General features: G+C 53.5%; 1 protein-coding gene across 1 annotated transcript in view; it reads left to right on the forward strand.

Annotated features, from left to right (window-relative positions):
• The window catches only part of CDC42BPB (CDC42 binding protein kinase beta), a 102,565-nt gene that overhangs the window by 71,001 nt on the left and 17,233 nt on the right, over nt 1–14,331 (forward strand). Inside the window, 10 exon segments of the mRNA XM_077776516.1 lie at nt 1,210–1,454; nt 1,560–1,665; nt 2,025–2,149; nt 2,520–2,625; nt 4,471–4,619; nt 5,933–6,027; nt 8,434–8,513; nt 11,681–11,770; nt 12,096–12,173; nt 13,684–13,789. Coding sequence (XP_077632642.1) covers nt 1,210–1,454; nt 1,560–1,665; nt 2,025–2,149; nt 2,520–2,625; nt 4,471–4,619; nt 5,933–6,027; nt 8,434–8,513; nt 11,681–11,770; nt 12,096–12,173; nt 13,684–13,789 — 1,180 coding nt within the window.

Below are 14,331 nucleotides of genomic sequence, written 5' to 3' on the forward strand. Positions count from 1 at the left end.
GTGGAGAGGCGACACGTCACAAACGTGCTTTTATGACAGTTTTCTTTCCATTCAGAACTGGAGTTCCTTCGCTATTTTCCTTCTATAAAGTGTCAGGCAGTTTCTAGTAAGTCCTGGTGAACCTGTTGTATATTCAGTGAGGCCATTCCTGGGAAAGTTCCTTAAAGCCCGTGTCCTGCCACTAAAGTATAAGACAGGCCAGTGGCTCGGGGCCAAGGGCAGCCAGACACCCTGGGGGAGGGGAGCAAGCAAGCGAGCAGAGGTGCCAGGAGCCAGAACGGGGGCGAGGAGCTGGGGAGGGGGCTCCTTGTTAGCCTGGTGTGACCTCAGGGGCTCCAGTCCCCTTTCTGAGCCATGGTTTTCCTCGCCTGCCAGTGGAGACGATGGGCCTGCTCTCTCCCCAGCATGCGCCTCAGACGTGCCTGTTTCTCTCCATCGTCCTTGCTGCTGCCTGGGGGCCTAGACTTCGGCCCCTGTGCCTGAGTCTGCTTGTCGCCACCAGTGCTGACAGTCCGCTCTCCCCGCGGCAGCCGGAGCCTGTCCGTCCTCAGTGCCCCCCCGGCAGCCCCGAGTGATTCTGGCCTTGACCGAGCCCCTCCCAGCGCAGCCCCTTCCTGACCCCCAGCTGCCCCGGCGCCCGCTCCTCTGCACAGGGCTCGGCCCCGGCTCGCTGCCATCGCCGCGCTGACGAGCTTCCGCCTGGCGTGCACTTCGTGTGTCCCGTGCCAGCAGCGCCTTCTCCAGACATCCGCTTGGTGCCACAGCCCCGCACTTGACTGGATTGCCCTGTGTCGGTGCTTGTTTGCTGCTTGGCTGTCAGTCTTTCCCGTCTGCCCCACGAGAGCAGGGACCTCACTGTAACCCTGATACCACAGAGGTGCCCGACACATAGTCAGCTGTCAAAAGAGCGCTGTCGCCTGAATGAACAAACTGTGAGGAGGCTTTGGGGATCTCTCGTGTCAGGGTGTAGACGGAGCTCCTGGGGTCCCAGGCAGGTCTGGGCACGTCCCTTGAGCACGGCAGGTACTGTCAGCCCCTCAGGTCTGCCAGACAGTTGTCAATAGGACCTAATGACCATGGCCAGGTGTGTCAGGCGCTGTGTCTGCCATCGGTGGGGAGGGTACGGCAGAAGCCGTGTACGGGTCCCCGCACAGGGTGTGGCTGGTGGGCCGCGTCACTTCATTTACCTTACTTAACCTTTGTCTTCAGATGAAGCAAGGCGGCCGGGGCCCAAGTGCCACCTTAGAACATCAGCAGGAGATTTCCAAGATCAAATCTGAGCTGGAGAAGAAAGTCCTGTTCTATGAGGAGGAGCTGGTCAGGCGCGAGGCCTCCCATGTGCTGGAAGTGAAGAACGTGAAAAAGGAGGTGCATGATTCCGAGAGCCACCAGCTGGCCCTGCAGAAGGAAGTCCTTGTGCTGAAAGACAAATTGGAAAAGTCCAAGCGGGAACGGTAGGTTTCCAGGCGCCCTTCGGCGTTGCCGGCGCGGTCTCGTGCCCGGGCCACCGAGGGCCTGGCCCACGGAGCTCCTGAACCGCCACTCTCGCTCCTGCCCAGGCATGCCGAGATGGAGGAAGCAGTAGGCACGATCAGAGAGAAATACGAGCGCGAGAGGGCAATGCTGTTCGAGGAAAACAAGAAGCTGACAGCCGAGAACGAGAGGGTAATCTAGTCCACGCTGCTGCTTGGGGCTCTGGTTCTCGATCGTGTCAGTTCTGGGAGCTGGGTGTCTTACACAGCATGCTTCCTGCATGAAGTAGCACGTTTCCATTGGGTTAAAAGCTGCGGATTTCCTGAAACCCTCCGCTCTCTGTCACTTGTACGCTCAGATTTGGGTTGAAATGTGACTGAAGTTAGGTACGTTCAAAATGTTTGTATCAGAAATGAAGTCTGGAACAAAATCTCACAACGATGAAAGAAAACTTTGAAAATCTTCAAAAGAACATGCAGCTGTAATAATGCTAAGGTCATGTTTAAAGGACACCAAATAACGAGTTATGTGGTACAATTGTTTAATTTCAGCTTTGTTCCTTTGTGGATAAACTCACAGCTCAGAACAGACAGCTGGAGGACGAGCTACAGGACCTGGCGGCCAAGAAGGAGTCAGTGGCCCACTGGGAGGCTCAGATCGCCGAGATCATCCAGTGGTACGCGCGCCCGCCCCGCTCTTCCCCAGCCCTGCCCCGGGCTCCCTCCACCCGCTGCTGCCCTGAGGCCCCGCACACATCCCGCCGCTTCTCCCTTCTGAGGGCGGCACTCCCGTCCGGTGAGCTGCACGGTGGACTAAGGGTGGAGACCGTGCTCCCCGTCCCTGAAGGTGTGGTCAGGCTCGCACCCCCCACACGTCTGGTGAGAGGGAGGCCGGGCCTCCGCACAGCACAGCAGGGGGACTGGCGCGGCCCTTGCTGGCAGAGCCACTCGTGGGTCATGGGCACCCGTTCCGGCTGATGGGACATTGTGTCGCCTCGTCCCGCGGGGGTTTCCGGCTCCTGTCACCGGGTCTGTATGGTCCTCTAGGGTCAGCGACGAGAAAGATGCCCGAGGTTACCTGCAGGCCCTTGCTTCCAAGATGACCGAAGAGCTCGAGACGCTGAGGAGCTCCAGTCTGGGGTCGAGAGCGCTGGTAGGCTCTGTTCCACGCTGTGCCTTTTTATGGTGATGGGATCCGGCAGCGGCTGGTCTTGAAGACGAGTGCGGAAACTCAGGGCCGGGCGTGTAACTCGGGTGAGGCGGGACTCCGTGTGGCCGGGGAGGAGGCCGGGGAGGAAGGCCGCTGTCTGAACCACAGCGGGGACCACAGCCGCCTCCGACCACATGCACGCAGCCAGCCATTCCCGGGCGCCCGGCTCTGTGGAGGGACCTTGGTTCGAGGGACGGGCTTCTGCCCTCAAGGAGATAGGTTTTGTCCGTTCTCTCACTGCCCGGGTCAGCGGCCCATGTGCCTCAACCGTCTGGAGTTTGGCGCTCCGTCTCCGCCCAGCTCGCTTCTGGGCGCGCCTCCTCGTAACCCTCCTCGTGTTTGCCCTTCTTACAGTGTGTGTGTGTAAGTTACTGTGTGAGGGACAGGTCCTGGTGACAGGAAAGGTGTAGTGGGACAACTTCATTAGCGTTTTAGGTAGAACTTTACCCAGATATTTATCCCACGATTTGCTCGTTTGAAGATACATTCTGTGTCCTTCCTGTTCAAGGACTGACTGGATGAACACACGTTTCCTTTCTGTCCGTAAAGGGTGTTAGTCGCTCGTTGATTTTTGAGGAAACTTGTGTAGGCTACGGTCACCTGAAAACTGCTGTCATTCACTGGGTTCATCACAGTCATTGGCGTCTGATAAAGCGCCCATCTCTCCGTCCCTGCAAACCCCTAGTCAGTGCCCTTTTTCTCTTCGTGGATGGAAAACGAAAAATTCCCAACTGTGCGTAGTGAAAGCTTTAAAAAAATGCCTACCAAAGTGGGATCTCCAGGTCCCCTCTGGCCCTCGTGATCGTGGCCGGAGCACGAGGGCATCTGTGTGGGAGATGGGGAGCACGCTGCCACCAGCCGGCTCTGGCCACTGTCGCCGTCCTGCCGCGCACCCCTGCCTTCCTCCTTCCTGCTGCCGCCTCAGCCTCTCACTGTAGGGATGGGTAATTGATGAGTAATGACGTAATTTCTAGGATCGTGAAATAGCAGATGTTTCAAGGTAAAGGAAAAGTAAGATAATGGTGACCCGCACAATATATCTTAACGTTTGTAAGGGAGTCTAATGGGCCCAAATAGAAATTACATTCTAGGTTGCATTTTAATCTTAAAAAAGAAAAAAAAGAGAGTTTTTTAAGGGTACAGCTCAATCTTAAGAAGATCTCTAATAAAGAAAAAAAGTCATAAAATGTCCAAACTAAAATTGGGTCTGATGGACTTTGATGATATCTAACATTATCAAATTACTTAATCAACATTTAAATGTGATAATAAAAGTTAAAGATTAGAAAAGTGAATTACTTGTCACCATTTTGTTAAACAAGTACCTTAAAAATAGATTTTTAAAGGGGTACCTGGGTGGCTCGGTTGGGTGTCCAACTCATGTCACGATCTCATGGTTCGTGAGTTTAAGCCCCGCATCGGGCCCTGTGCCGACAGCTCAGAGCCCGGCGCCTGCTTTGGATTCTGGGTCTTTCTCTCTCTGCTCCGTCCCTGCTCCTGCTCTGTCTCTCTCTCTCTGTCTTAAAAATGAATAAACATTAAAAAAAATTAAAACTGGCTCAGTCAGTTAAGCGTCCGACCTCAGCTCAGGTCATGATCTCACAGTTTGTGAGTTCGAGTCCCATGTCGGGTTCTGTGCTGACAGCTCAAGCCTGGAGCCTGTTTCAGATTCTGTCTCCCTTGCTCTCTGCTCTTCCACCGCTTGCACTCTGTCTTTCAAAATAAATAAATGTCAAAGTGTATATGTACATATGTGTGCGTCTTTAAAACTTGAACCGTTGTCCCCAGGACCCCCTTTGGAAAGTGCGCCGTAGTCAGAAGCTGGACATGTCCGCGCGGCTAGAACTGCAGTCTGCTCTTGAGGCGGAGATCCGGGCCAAACAGCTTGTTCAAGAGGAGCTGCGGAAAGTCAAAGACGTGAATCTCTCCTTTGAAAGGTACCTGGTACTGTGCCCTGACTCGGTAGGGGTTGCGTGACCTTGGGCACACCCCTGCGCTGTGAGTCAGTCGACTGGAAGGAGCTTAGCGCACTGGAAGGCTTCTGGCCCCAGTAGGCACCCAGTGAGAATTGATAGGGTGGGTGGCGAATGCCCTGCGCACGCTGGAGGCTGTGCTTCATGCTCTCAGGACGTAACGAAGCGGTGGGTGCCCGCAGTTTCAAAGTGCCAGTGTCTCTGTGAGAGGCGGGTGCTGGTCTTCCCCGTGCCGGCGACAAGGCACGGCCACACGTCTGAGGGACAGTTCTGGCCTGCTCGTTCGCCCTAGTGCTTGCTCATTCCATCAACTCTGATTTTTCCTTTTAACCTAAAACTCATATTTTAAATACAGCTTGAAGATGGTATGTCTATTTCAAAATCCTTTTCCAACTTCAAACACCATTTTTACACCACAGAAAATTCAACAAATGTTTGCGAGAGGCCACCATTGGCTTCACATGCTCAGGAGACAGTCATGAACTGTCTCTGTGGAAACCAGGCCACCCCACCTGTAATAGTAGCTGCTGATGTGGAAGGTGGGGTGAGCTCCACCCTGAAGGGGGGTGGGGACCTGGATGTCACCAACAGGGTGACTGACAGCCATACCAAGTCACACATCTCCTTAGTTTGGGGCCAAAAGAATAATAATAGTAATAGCTACCGTTTACATATGCTCCCTGTAAGCGCTTTATCCCGTTAGTCACGTGCTGTCACGGTGTTTCAGGAGGCCAGCACCCTTGCAGCCCCATTTTACACCGAGCTGCAGAGAGGTCAGCCGGCATCACCCTCTGGTTCAGCATAGAACCCACTCAGCTGCTGGACTGTACCCCTTGCCTTCTGGCCGGATCACCGCAGCCCCCCCCCCGCCAACCATGCTCAGGCGTGGGTCATGGTCTCGCTGGTGCAGGATGACATTTAGAGGTCCGATGGCTGAGTAACCTGGGTGGTGTCCTCAGAGAGGAAGGGCTTGTCTGGAGGGAGACCGGGAGGGTCAGAGACTCCACGACGGCCTCGAGACGCACCTTCATCACCCATGACGTTTCAGTCCACCTCTGTCTGTAATTCCAAAATACCTGTGCCCTCGGTAACGTGCCCAGTAGGCTCGCCCATGCCATGAACGGGTTCGTGTTTCTGGTCAGCAGCGGGAGCTGCCGTGTTCTGGCACTTTCCCAAGCGCTGGAGATGAACCATGCCCTCACATTTTGATGCTCACAGATCAGCACGTAGATGGTCTATTCTCAGTGTACTTAAAGCCTTTTATTTTTTTGTTCTAGCAAACTAAAGGATTCCGAAGCCAAAAATAGAGAATTATTAGAAGAAATGGAAATTTTGAAGAAAAAAATGGAAGAAAAATTTAGAGCAGATACTGGTAAATTATAATTTTAAGCTTCTGAATTATTATTTTTTTATAGTTTGTTTATTTTTGAGACCGAGACAGAGTGTGAGCAGGAGACGGGGAGAGAGAGGGGGAGACACAGAATCCAAAACAGGCTCCAGGCTCTGAGCTGTCAGCACAGAGCCCGACGCAGGGCTTGAACCCACTAACCGTGAGATCATGACCTGAGCTGATGTCGGACGCTTAACTGACTGAGCCACCCAGACACCCCTGAATTATTTAAATATAAACTTTTTTTTTCTTAACAACATGGCTTTATTTTAGATTTAATCATTTTTAGTTCTATAAAGAAAGCACTTTTTAACACGATTTCGAAGCCAAAACTCTGAGGCAGGATACGTTCAGAGATGCCTTACCCGGAGGTAACTGCAGGTTTTGGCTTATCCTTCCTGCTTCCTCTTGGAAATGCAAAGCAAACACATGTTTACGTGTGGTGACACATCCGTGTCCCCTGATGCCACGAGGCAGCTGCTCCGGCCTCTCCGCTCTGTGAGTGGGCAGGGCTGTGGCGTGAGAGGCGGTCTGGGTCCCGACCCGTCCGCTCTGCCCACCGCTGGGGTCTGTGCACGGCGGTTGGGTGTCCTGTCGCTGCCACGCAGGTGCTGTAAGCAGTGGCATATGCTGGGGCGGTCCCTGTTTCTGTGGGGGTATTTTGAGGTAGGTCTGTGGGGGTGGCAGTGCCGGTTAAAGAGCAAGCACACACGAGCTCACGCTGGCCGGTGCGGCTCCTGCCCCAGAGGCCTGTGCACCCTGCCTCTCTGCCCGCGCAGGCGCCCACCCCTGCCCCACGGCCGCACCCACACGGTATGGCTGCACACGGGACAGGCCAGGAGCATCAGGGCACAGACTGTGTGCGCATCCCTCTTACTACGAGCAAGATGGAGCACGTTTTTTTTGTTTTTTTTTTTTTAATGTTTTATTTCTAGAGGAGAGAGGAGACAGCGTGAGCAGGGGAGGGTCAGAGAGAGAGGGAGTCACAGACTGAAACAGGGTCCAGGCTCTGAGCTGGCAGTCAGCACAGAGCCCGACGCGGGGCTCGAACCCACGAACCGAACCACGAGATCATGACCTAAGCGAAAGTCGGACGCTTCACCGACGAAGCCACCCAGGCGCCCCAAGATGGAGCATGTTTTGTGTGTTTTAAGGGTTTTCTTCCTTCCTTCCTTTTTTCCTTTCTTTTTCTTTCTTTGTTCTTTTTCTTTTTTAATTTTTTTTTTAATGTTTTATTTATTTCTAGAGAGAGAGAGAGACAGCGTGAGCAGTGGAGGGTCAGAGAGAGAGGGAGTCACAGACTGAAACAGGCTCCAGGCTCTGAGCTGGCAGTCAGCACAGAGCCCGACGCGGGGCTCGAACCCACGAACCGCGAGATCATGACCTGAGCGAAAGTCGGACGCTTAACCAACTAAGCCACCCAGGCGCCCCATTCTTTCTTTGTTCTTTAATGTTTATTTGTGAGCAGGGGAGGGGCAGCAAGAGAGAGAGAGAGAAGGAGAGAGAAAATCCCAAGCAGGCTCTGCTCTGTCAGCACAGAGCCCAGCTCAGGGCTCAGTCCCACAAACCACAAGATAATGACCTGAGATGAAATCAAGAGTCGGATGCTTAACTGCCTGAGCCACCCAGGCTTCCTGAGATTTTCTTACTCTGACTTCTAAGTGTTTGTATCTTTTGCCCATTTTTTAAAATTCACGTTTTAAGTTTTTTCTTCTAGAAGCTTTTTGTACATCAAAGATAGAATATGTAGAGCCTTTTGTTTATGATGAAAGTTGCAGATATTTTTCCCAGTTTGTCTTTTGACATTTTTATTCTGTTTATTTTTATTTTTTTTTTTTTTACCAAGCATAAGGGTTTTTGGGTTGTTGGTTTGTTTTTTGTTTTATTAATTTTTTTTGCATCAAATTTATCTTTTTTTCCCTTTTTTGAGTCATAGGGAAATATTTCCGTGTCCCTTGGAATTTACTCTGATGTGCACTTTGAGGAATGGATCTAGTTTTATCTTTTTCCTGTGGCTAGTTACTTGTCTAATACCAGTTATTGAGAAGTTCCTTTCCCTCCTCATTTTGTTTGTGGCTCTTACCACACGAGATCACCGTGGGCACTTGAGTCTGTGGGTTCTCTGCCCTGTTCATTGCTCACCGGCGGGAACCAGTGGAGTGTGATCAAAGAGGCTTGGATGAATCTGGTTTGGTATCTGGTAGGTCTCCGCCCCCAGTCCCTTTTTTTAAGGATTTCTGAGACGTTTTCCACTGGAACCGAACTAGAATCATATCAGACTTATCCGTTGGTTTTTGGACAGTTGACATGTTGATGGGGCTAAGCCTTCCCATCGGAGCACAGCCAGTCTCTTAAATTTGCCCTGACTAGTCTGTTTCTTTTTTACAGGACTGAAACTTCCAGATTTTCAGGATTCTATTTTTGAGTATTTCAACACTGCACCTCTTGGACACGATCTGACATTTAGAGTAAGTGGTTATTTTAAAAATTGACAAACAGATTTGTGACGTTAGAGTGGTAGGACGCGCTCTGACCACCCGTGGGCCACGGACACACCAGTAACTTAACACCTGACAGTTTTCCCCATCGTGCTAGCCCGTGAGTGACCCGGGGGGGCAGCTGGGTGAGGTGAGACGAGGTGCCGGAAGTACTCCCAGAGACGCTGCCTCAGGCTGAGTGGAAGTTGATCGAGAAAGCGCTCGACATCTTCGGGGAAGAAACAGACACTGGCCTCTGGCTGTGCGGCGAGCATTTCAGGCGGTTTTTAAATACACATTCTCGCTGTCCAGCAAATGAGGAATTAGTCACCTTACTGTTTTGGTGACTTCTGTGCGGCTCTACGGTTTGGTCCTCGTGACGAGCAGAAGGGTGGCTGGGAAGAACAGTCCAGACCAGGCACTTGTTCCGTGCGCCCCCCACTCCCCTGGCTCAGCAGCCAGCACTGGGGGAGGGGCAGCTGCAGGCGGTTACAGTGCTGCTTTCACCTTGTTTCCCGAGACCATAGGGTGGACCCTTGCTAGAACCGTCGAAGAAACCCAGAAAGTGAAAGCCGCGAAAGCAGCCTTGTTAGCAGGACACTGACGGCATGTCGTCATTTCGTCATTTCCACGGATTCTAACCTTTGTTTATAGAAAACGTTAAGCCTGCAGGCAAGCTGAAGGGACAGTGTGGTAAACACATCGCTGTCTCTCCCCCGGCACTTTGTCTCCCACACACGCAGGCTCCTCCCTAACGCTCCAGGGCTTATTTCCCAAGATGGAGGAGTCCTCCTCACACAGCCGTAATGTCACAGTCCCGCACAGGACCTCTGCACCGATGCGGTAGTGGAGCGCACATTTACATGTCCCTTGCTGCCCCCGAGTGCACTTTACGGCTGGTTTGCCTGCCCGGCCAGAGTCACAAGTCAGAGCTCACAAGTCGCACAAGTCACGTTTAGTCCTTGCCCTGGAACAGCGCCCCAGTTTCCCCCCCGCCCCCTGCCTGTTAGAAGGTTGGCCTTTCTGTGGTGTCCGTATCGGTGTTTCCATCAAGTGTCCTGTGCCTTGGCCCTGTCTGATGGGGGACTCGATGCAGGGGGACACGTTGGCAGGGGCGCTGCCCAGGGGACGTGTACTTCGTGTGTGTGTAGGAGTGATGTCGTGTCGTCATTGGGGGCGGGTGTCTGCCCCGCGCCGCCCCTTCGTAAGCACCGCGCGGTTGGGACGCCTGCCGGATGTCTGTGGGTGAGGACCCAGCAGCCCCGCGCCCGCGGGAGGGTGAAGGCCCAGCAGGTGCGGAGCACCGGTCCTCACGGAGCCAAGCCGGTCTGTGTTGGCCCTGCCACCGTGGCTCACACCTGTTGAGTTCACCTCTCAGAACGGTTTCTCGCCACATTGGCGCCGCCCGTCTTCTCCCCAAAGTCCTCGGTTTTAAGAAGTAAACAGGTTCACTCGTCCGCACACGCCAGTTCTTTCGGAAACCTGCTTCGCAAGTCCCCCGCCTCTCCCACCGCTGGAGCGCCCGACGGCTGTTGTGCATGGGATGGAGGCGACAGCGCTCCTCCAGACTTAGAGCGAGAGCAGCGGTCCCTGGGGCAGGTGGCTTCAGTGGGACTCAGTGCCACTGTAGACGGCCAGTCGAGGGGTTTTGTCACGGAGCTGGGCGGGGTGGGGGGGCATCATCTTGGCACGATACCCAGGCAGCCAGCACCCCTGGCGTCTGCACGTGTATTCTCAGTCCCTCCTGACCTCTGTGTAGCAAGGACATTAATTGATAGAAAAAAATCCTTGGTCAGAGTCTGGGTTTGTCAGGTGTTTCCAGACCTGAGAATCATCTTTCAGAAGCTTCTACACTGTTTTCTCCCTGTTAAACACATTAAATATTAGAATGTTTGGCCGCAGTGGTCGAATCTGTGTATTTTTATTCAAGTTTTCATTGGTTGGGCAGTGACAGTGCTTATTCCTCCCCTTCTGTCATAATCAAGGACTCTGCCCGCCCACCTTCTCTGTTAGCCTCCTGGGAGGAGCACACTGCTGCCCATGCCGGCCCCCCATGCCCTCCCCCTGTCCCTGGCTGCGCCCCTGGCAGCCCTGAGTCCTGGACGGCTCCTCGCGCTTGATTCTCATCCTTGGAGCAACCAACCAAATGAAAGTAGCCAGGCTGTTACAGGGCTAAATTCAGTTACTTAATATTCCTTTGCTCTTCATTTATGAGAGATGAAACTCTAATCCATGTAACATACCTTATTTATGGGAGAAATTTGCTTACTCTTGTAGTTTTGACAATTAGCTAATTGACAGAGCATTTCCCTTGTGAAATTAACAAATTCACATACTGCGGTGTTTACGTGCAGGGGCTGCCTTCCCAGCTGAATCCAGCGCCTTGTACAGGATCCTCGTTAATTACGACTTTTGGAAATTGTTTCTGATTTGCTTCATTGGGATTTCAGTGTGGAACACAGAGTAGCAGCTGTAGACCGTCCCGTAGGAACTGAGACCAGCACTTCTGCATCCCTGCGCCCGCCCTCACTGCGCACACACGTACTTTATGTGTGTCTGTTTCAGTAGGAATAGCCTTTCATCAGGAAATAAGAACACTCAAAATGAGGTCATTTTTAAGTGGTTTTAGAATGAACTTCAAGTTAGACTCAAAGCTTTAGCTTCAATTTCAAACTGAAATCTGGGAATCTTGAGTTCTTAGAACAAAACGTTGCTTCCCTGTGTCATAAAACTTTCAGGGAAATTCTTACTTCTGGTCATAGGTCCACAGACCCCTAGTGATATGAGAATTTTTTCTTGGTCCCTGAAATGAGGTCAAAAAGCGTTTGGCTCCTTTATTTTAACAATACCAGGTACAGAGGAAATCATTTCCACATGAGAACAGTGGGTCAGCGGCGTCCAGTCTGTGCCCCTCACACGGGGCGGTGGGGAGAATGTCAGGGCTCTGGCTGGAGGGTGAGGCGTGGGCTTCTAGCCTCCGGTAGCAGCTGTGACTTGGCAGACCCCTCAGTCATCACTCTGGTCTTAGAATGCCATGGGCAGTGGTGTCCGGGGACGTGAGTGAGGTGGGGTCACTCTAAACACAAACCGTGGGATCGGAGTCCGACCTCTGCAGAAGGTCTCTCCTTCCCACTGTTTCTTCGCCTTTATTTTCACAGAGCAGCTCGGCTGGGGAGCAGGAAACACCAGCCCCGAAGCCTGAAGTGTCCCCATCGGTTTCTGTGGCCGCAGGCACAGAACAGCAAGAAGTAAGCAGTGTCCTGTGCCACCCCATGACCANTCCTCGGTGAACAGAAGCTGCGCTGATGCCACGGTGCCCCCACCCCCCAGCCCTGCCTCACACCTCACAGCAGAGTCCCCTCGCCAGCTGCTGGGCCTGACGTGTGTCTCAGAGTGACTGGCCGTGCGTCAGCTGCGTGAGCGGGGTGCGGACAGATGTCCCCACAATGTAGCGGATTAAAAATGCAGTTCATTATTAATCAGTTCTAGAGAGAAATGAATCGCAAGCAGGGTCTGACCTGTTAGAGCAGTACCGAGCTAAGAGGATGCTCACCTGTCCCTGCTTGTCCCCAGGACATGGCTCGGGCCCCGCAGAGGCCGCCCACCGTGCCGCCGTCCACCACGCAGGCCCTCGCTCTGGCTGGACCTAAGGTAGGGGCCTTGGTTTTCACCTGTGCCACCACCTCCGCTTTAGAAGGTGACAGTGTGAGTGAGATAGGCCTGCCGGGTTTGGATACACGGTAAGATCCCTGTGTCCTGTTAATGGTTTGTTGCAAACCGTGTGTGGCCCAGGAAGTGTCCGGACCCTGTGTTCCCTTGATTAAACCAGGGACACGTTGTCACATTCTAATTGGGAAATTTCAGAGCTTCTCTCGTCTTTCTTCTTTTTCTGGATCCTCTTCCCTTCTCATCCACCGTGTTCCTTCTTCAAACTTACTTCCACTTACCTGTCTGCACTTCGCACAGTCGAGAACCCCGTGGCTCGTGGGAAGGGGCCCCCCAGAGTAAGGGGACTGCACCGGATGCGCACTTTTCTCACATCTGGGAGCCGTGTGCCAGCGCTGAAGGTCCGGTCCTGACCCCACGGCTCTGGTTGCAACGAGGCCCTGCGTTTCCAGGCTTAGCGTTTGGCTTTACACATTTAGGTGCTTTTTGTTTTCCTTTTATTTATTTATTTTTTTTAAAATTTTTTTTTTTTTTAAATGTTTTATTTATTTCTAGGAGAGAGAGAGAGACAGCGTGAGCAGGGGAGGGTCAGAGAGAGGGAGTCACAGACTGAAACAGCCTCCAGGCTCCGAGCTGGCAGTCAGCACAGAGCCCGACGCGGGGCCCGAACCCACGAACCGCGAGATCATGACCTAAGCGAAAGTCGGACGCTTAACCGACTAAGCCACCCAGGCGCCCCTTGTTTTCCTTTTAATGCAGACGTGGCCTCTGCATTAAATTTTAATGGAAAACATTTAAAATGTTTTCCATTTTAATGCAGCCATAGGCAGCCGTGCCAGCTAGAGACCTGACACTGGTTTTGCTCGGCTTCGGGCTTAGACTCCGGCAGGGTCGGGGCCCAGGTGGACTGCTCTCTGCATTTTGTGTCACTCCTCCCTGCTTCCTACAATTGGTCCTGTGGTATTTGTGTCCCGAGTATGACGCTTTTGTTTTGCTGTGTCGGGGCTGTGTGGACCCGCTGACCTTTGTGTCTGTGGCTTGCTCCTCTGCCCTGCCTGACTCTCCGCCCCCTGGGGACTGTGTTCTGGCGTCTGTCCACGGTGGGTCTGTCCAGGCCTTTGCTCTCTGCAACAGGGCTGCCATTCATTTCTTGCTTGTCTTTTGGTCTCACGTGTAAGGGCGGCTGTGGGCAGCAGCCCGCCCCAAGACGTGGCCTGTGGGCGGTCCCCAGGGACCCCGGTGCGGTGGCGGCTGTGGCGGCCCAACCCCCTCCGCTGTTGTCCTGGGGAGACCAGAGCTCACCAAAGGAAGCGTGTTGACTTATTTCAGGCTCCAGCTCTGGAGGGGGGTGTTAAGCCCTCCTCTCTGGTTAGCACATCTCAAAGTGAAACTGCACCTTTTCAACCTTTCGAGGCCATGACCAAGTTTGTAGATTTGACCCCAGACGGTCTCTGCTCAGAGCCTGGGTCTTACCTTCCCAATATTCTTCCTCTAGCCAAAAGCTCACCAGTTCAGCATCAAGTCCTTCTCCAGCCCCACGCAGTGCAGCCACTGCACCTCCCTGATGGTGGGGCTGATCCGCCAGGGCTACGCTTGCGAGGGTGAGTGTGGGCCCCACGTCCCGAGGCCGGGGGCGGGGGTGGCATCCCCGGAGGGAGGAAGCAGGACTTTAAGCTCCTCATTAGGATAAACCAGTATCTATGCCTCCTTTGTGCTGCGCTCCCCCCGGGGCCGGTGCTGCACTCGCATTTGGCAGCAAGACCAGTTCAGAGCGATGTGATCACAGGCGAGTAGCCCCCCGAAGTCACACAGGCGGCAGCAGCCAGTCCAGCTTTGTGTTCTCCCTGGTAGCCGAGGCCTTTCCCTTTGTTGCCTTTTGATCAGCTGCCAGGACACCTGTGTGTCCTTGAAGCCATTGCCCTGTCACATGCCTGTGGCAGCGAGGCGCCAGCCCTCCTTCCCCACAAGGGCCCCCAGCTTGCCGGAGAGCTGCTTGGGGCTAGAGTCCCAGGGCTTTGTGGGACCTGTGCGTGCTGGCTGCGCTGGCTGTCTGGATCATTCCCGCGACTGTGTGGGTCGGGGGGTGTTTATTACCCAGCCTCGTCCCGCCCCGGAGGAGTCGGGCTCTGAAGGCCCTGCCACC

The sequence above is a fragment of the Crocuta crocuta genome, unplaced genomic scaffold (genome assembly GCF_008692635.1).
Source record: "Crocuta crocuta isolate KB4526 unplaced genomic scaffold, BGI_CrCroc_1.0 scaffold8, whole genome shotgun sequence".
In the NCBI taxonomy this organism is placed as follows: Eukaryota; Metazoa; Chordata; class Mammalia; order Carnivora; family Hyaenidae; genus Crocuta; species Crocuta crocuta.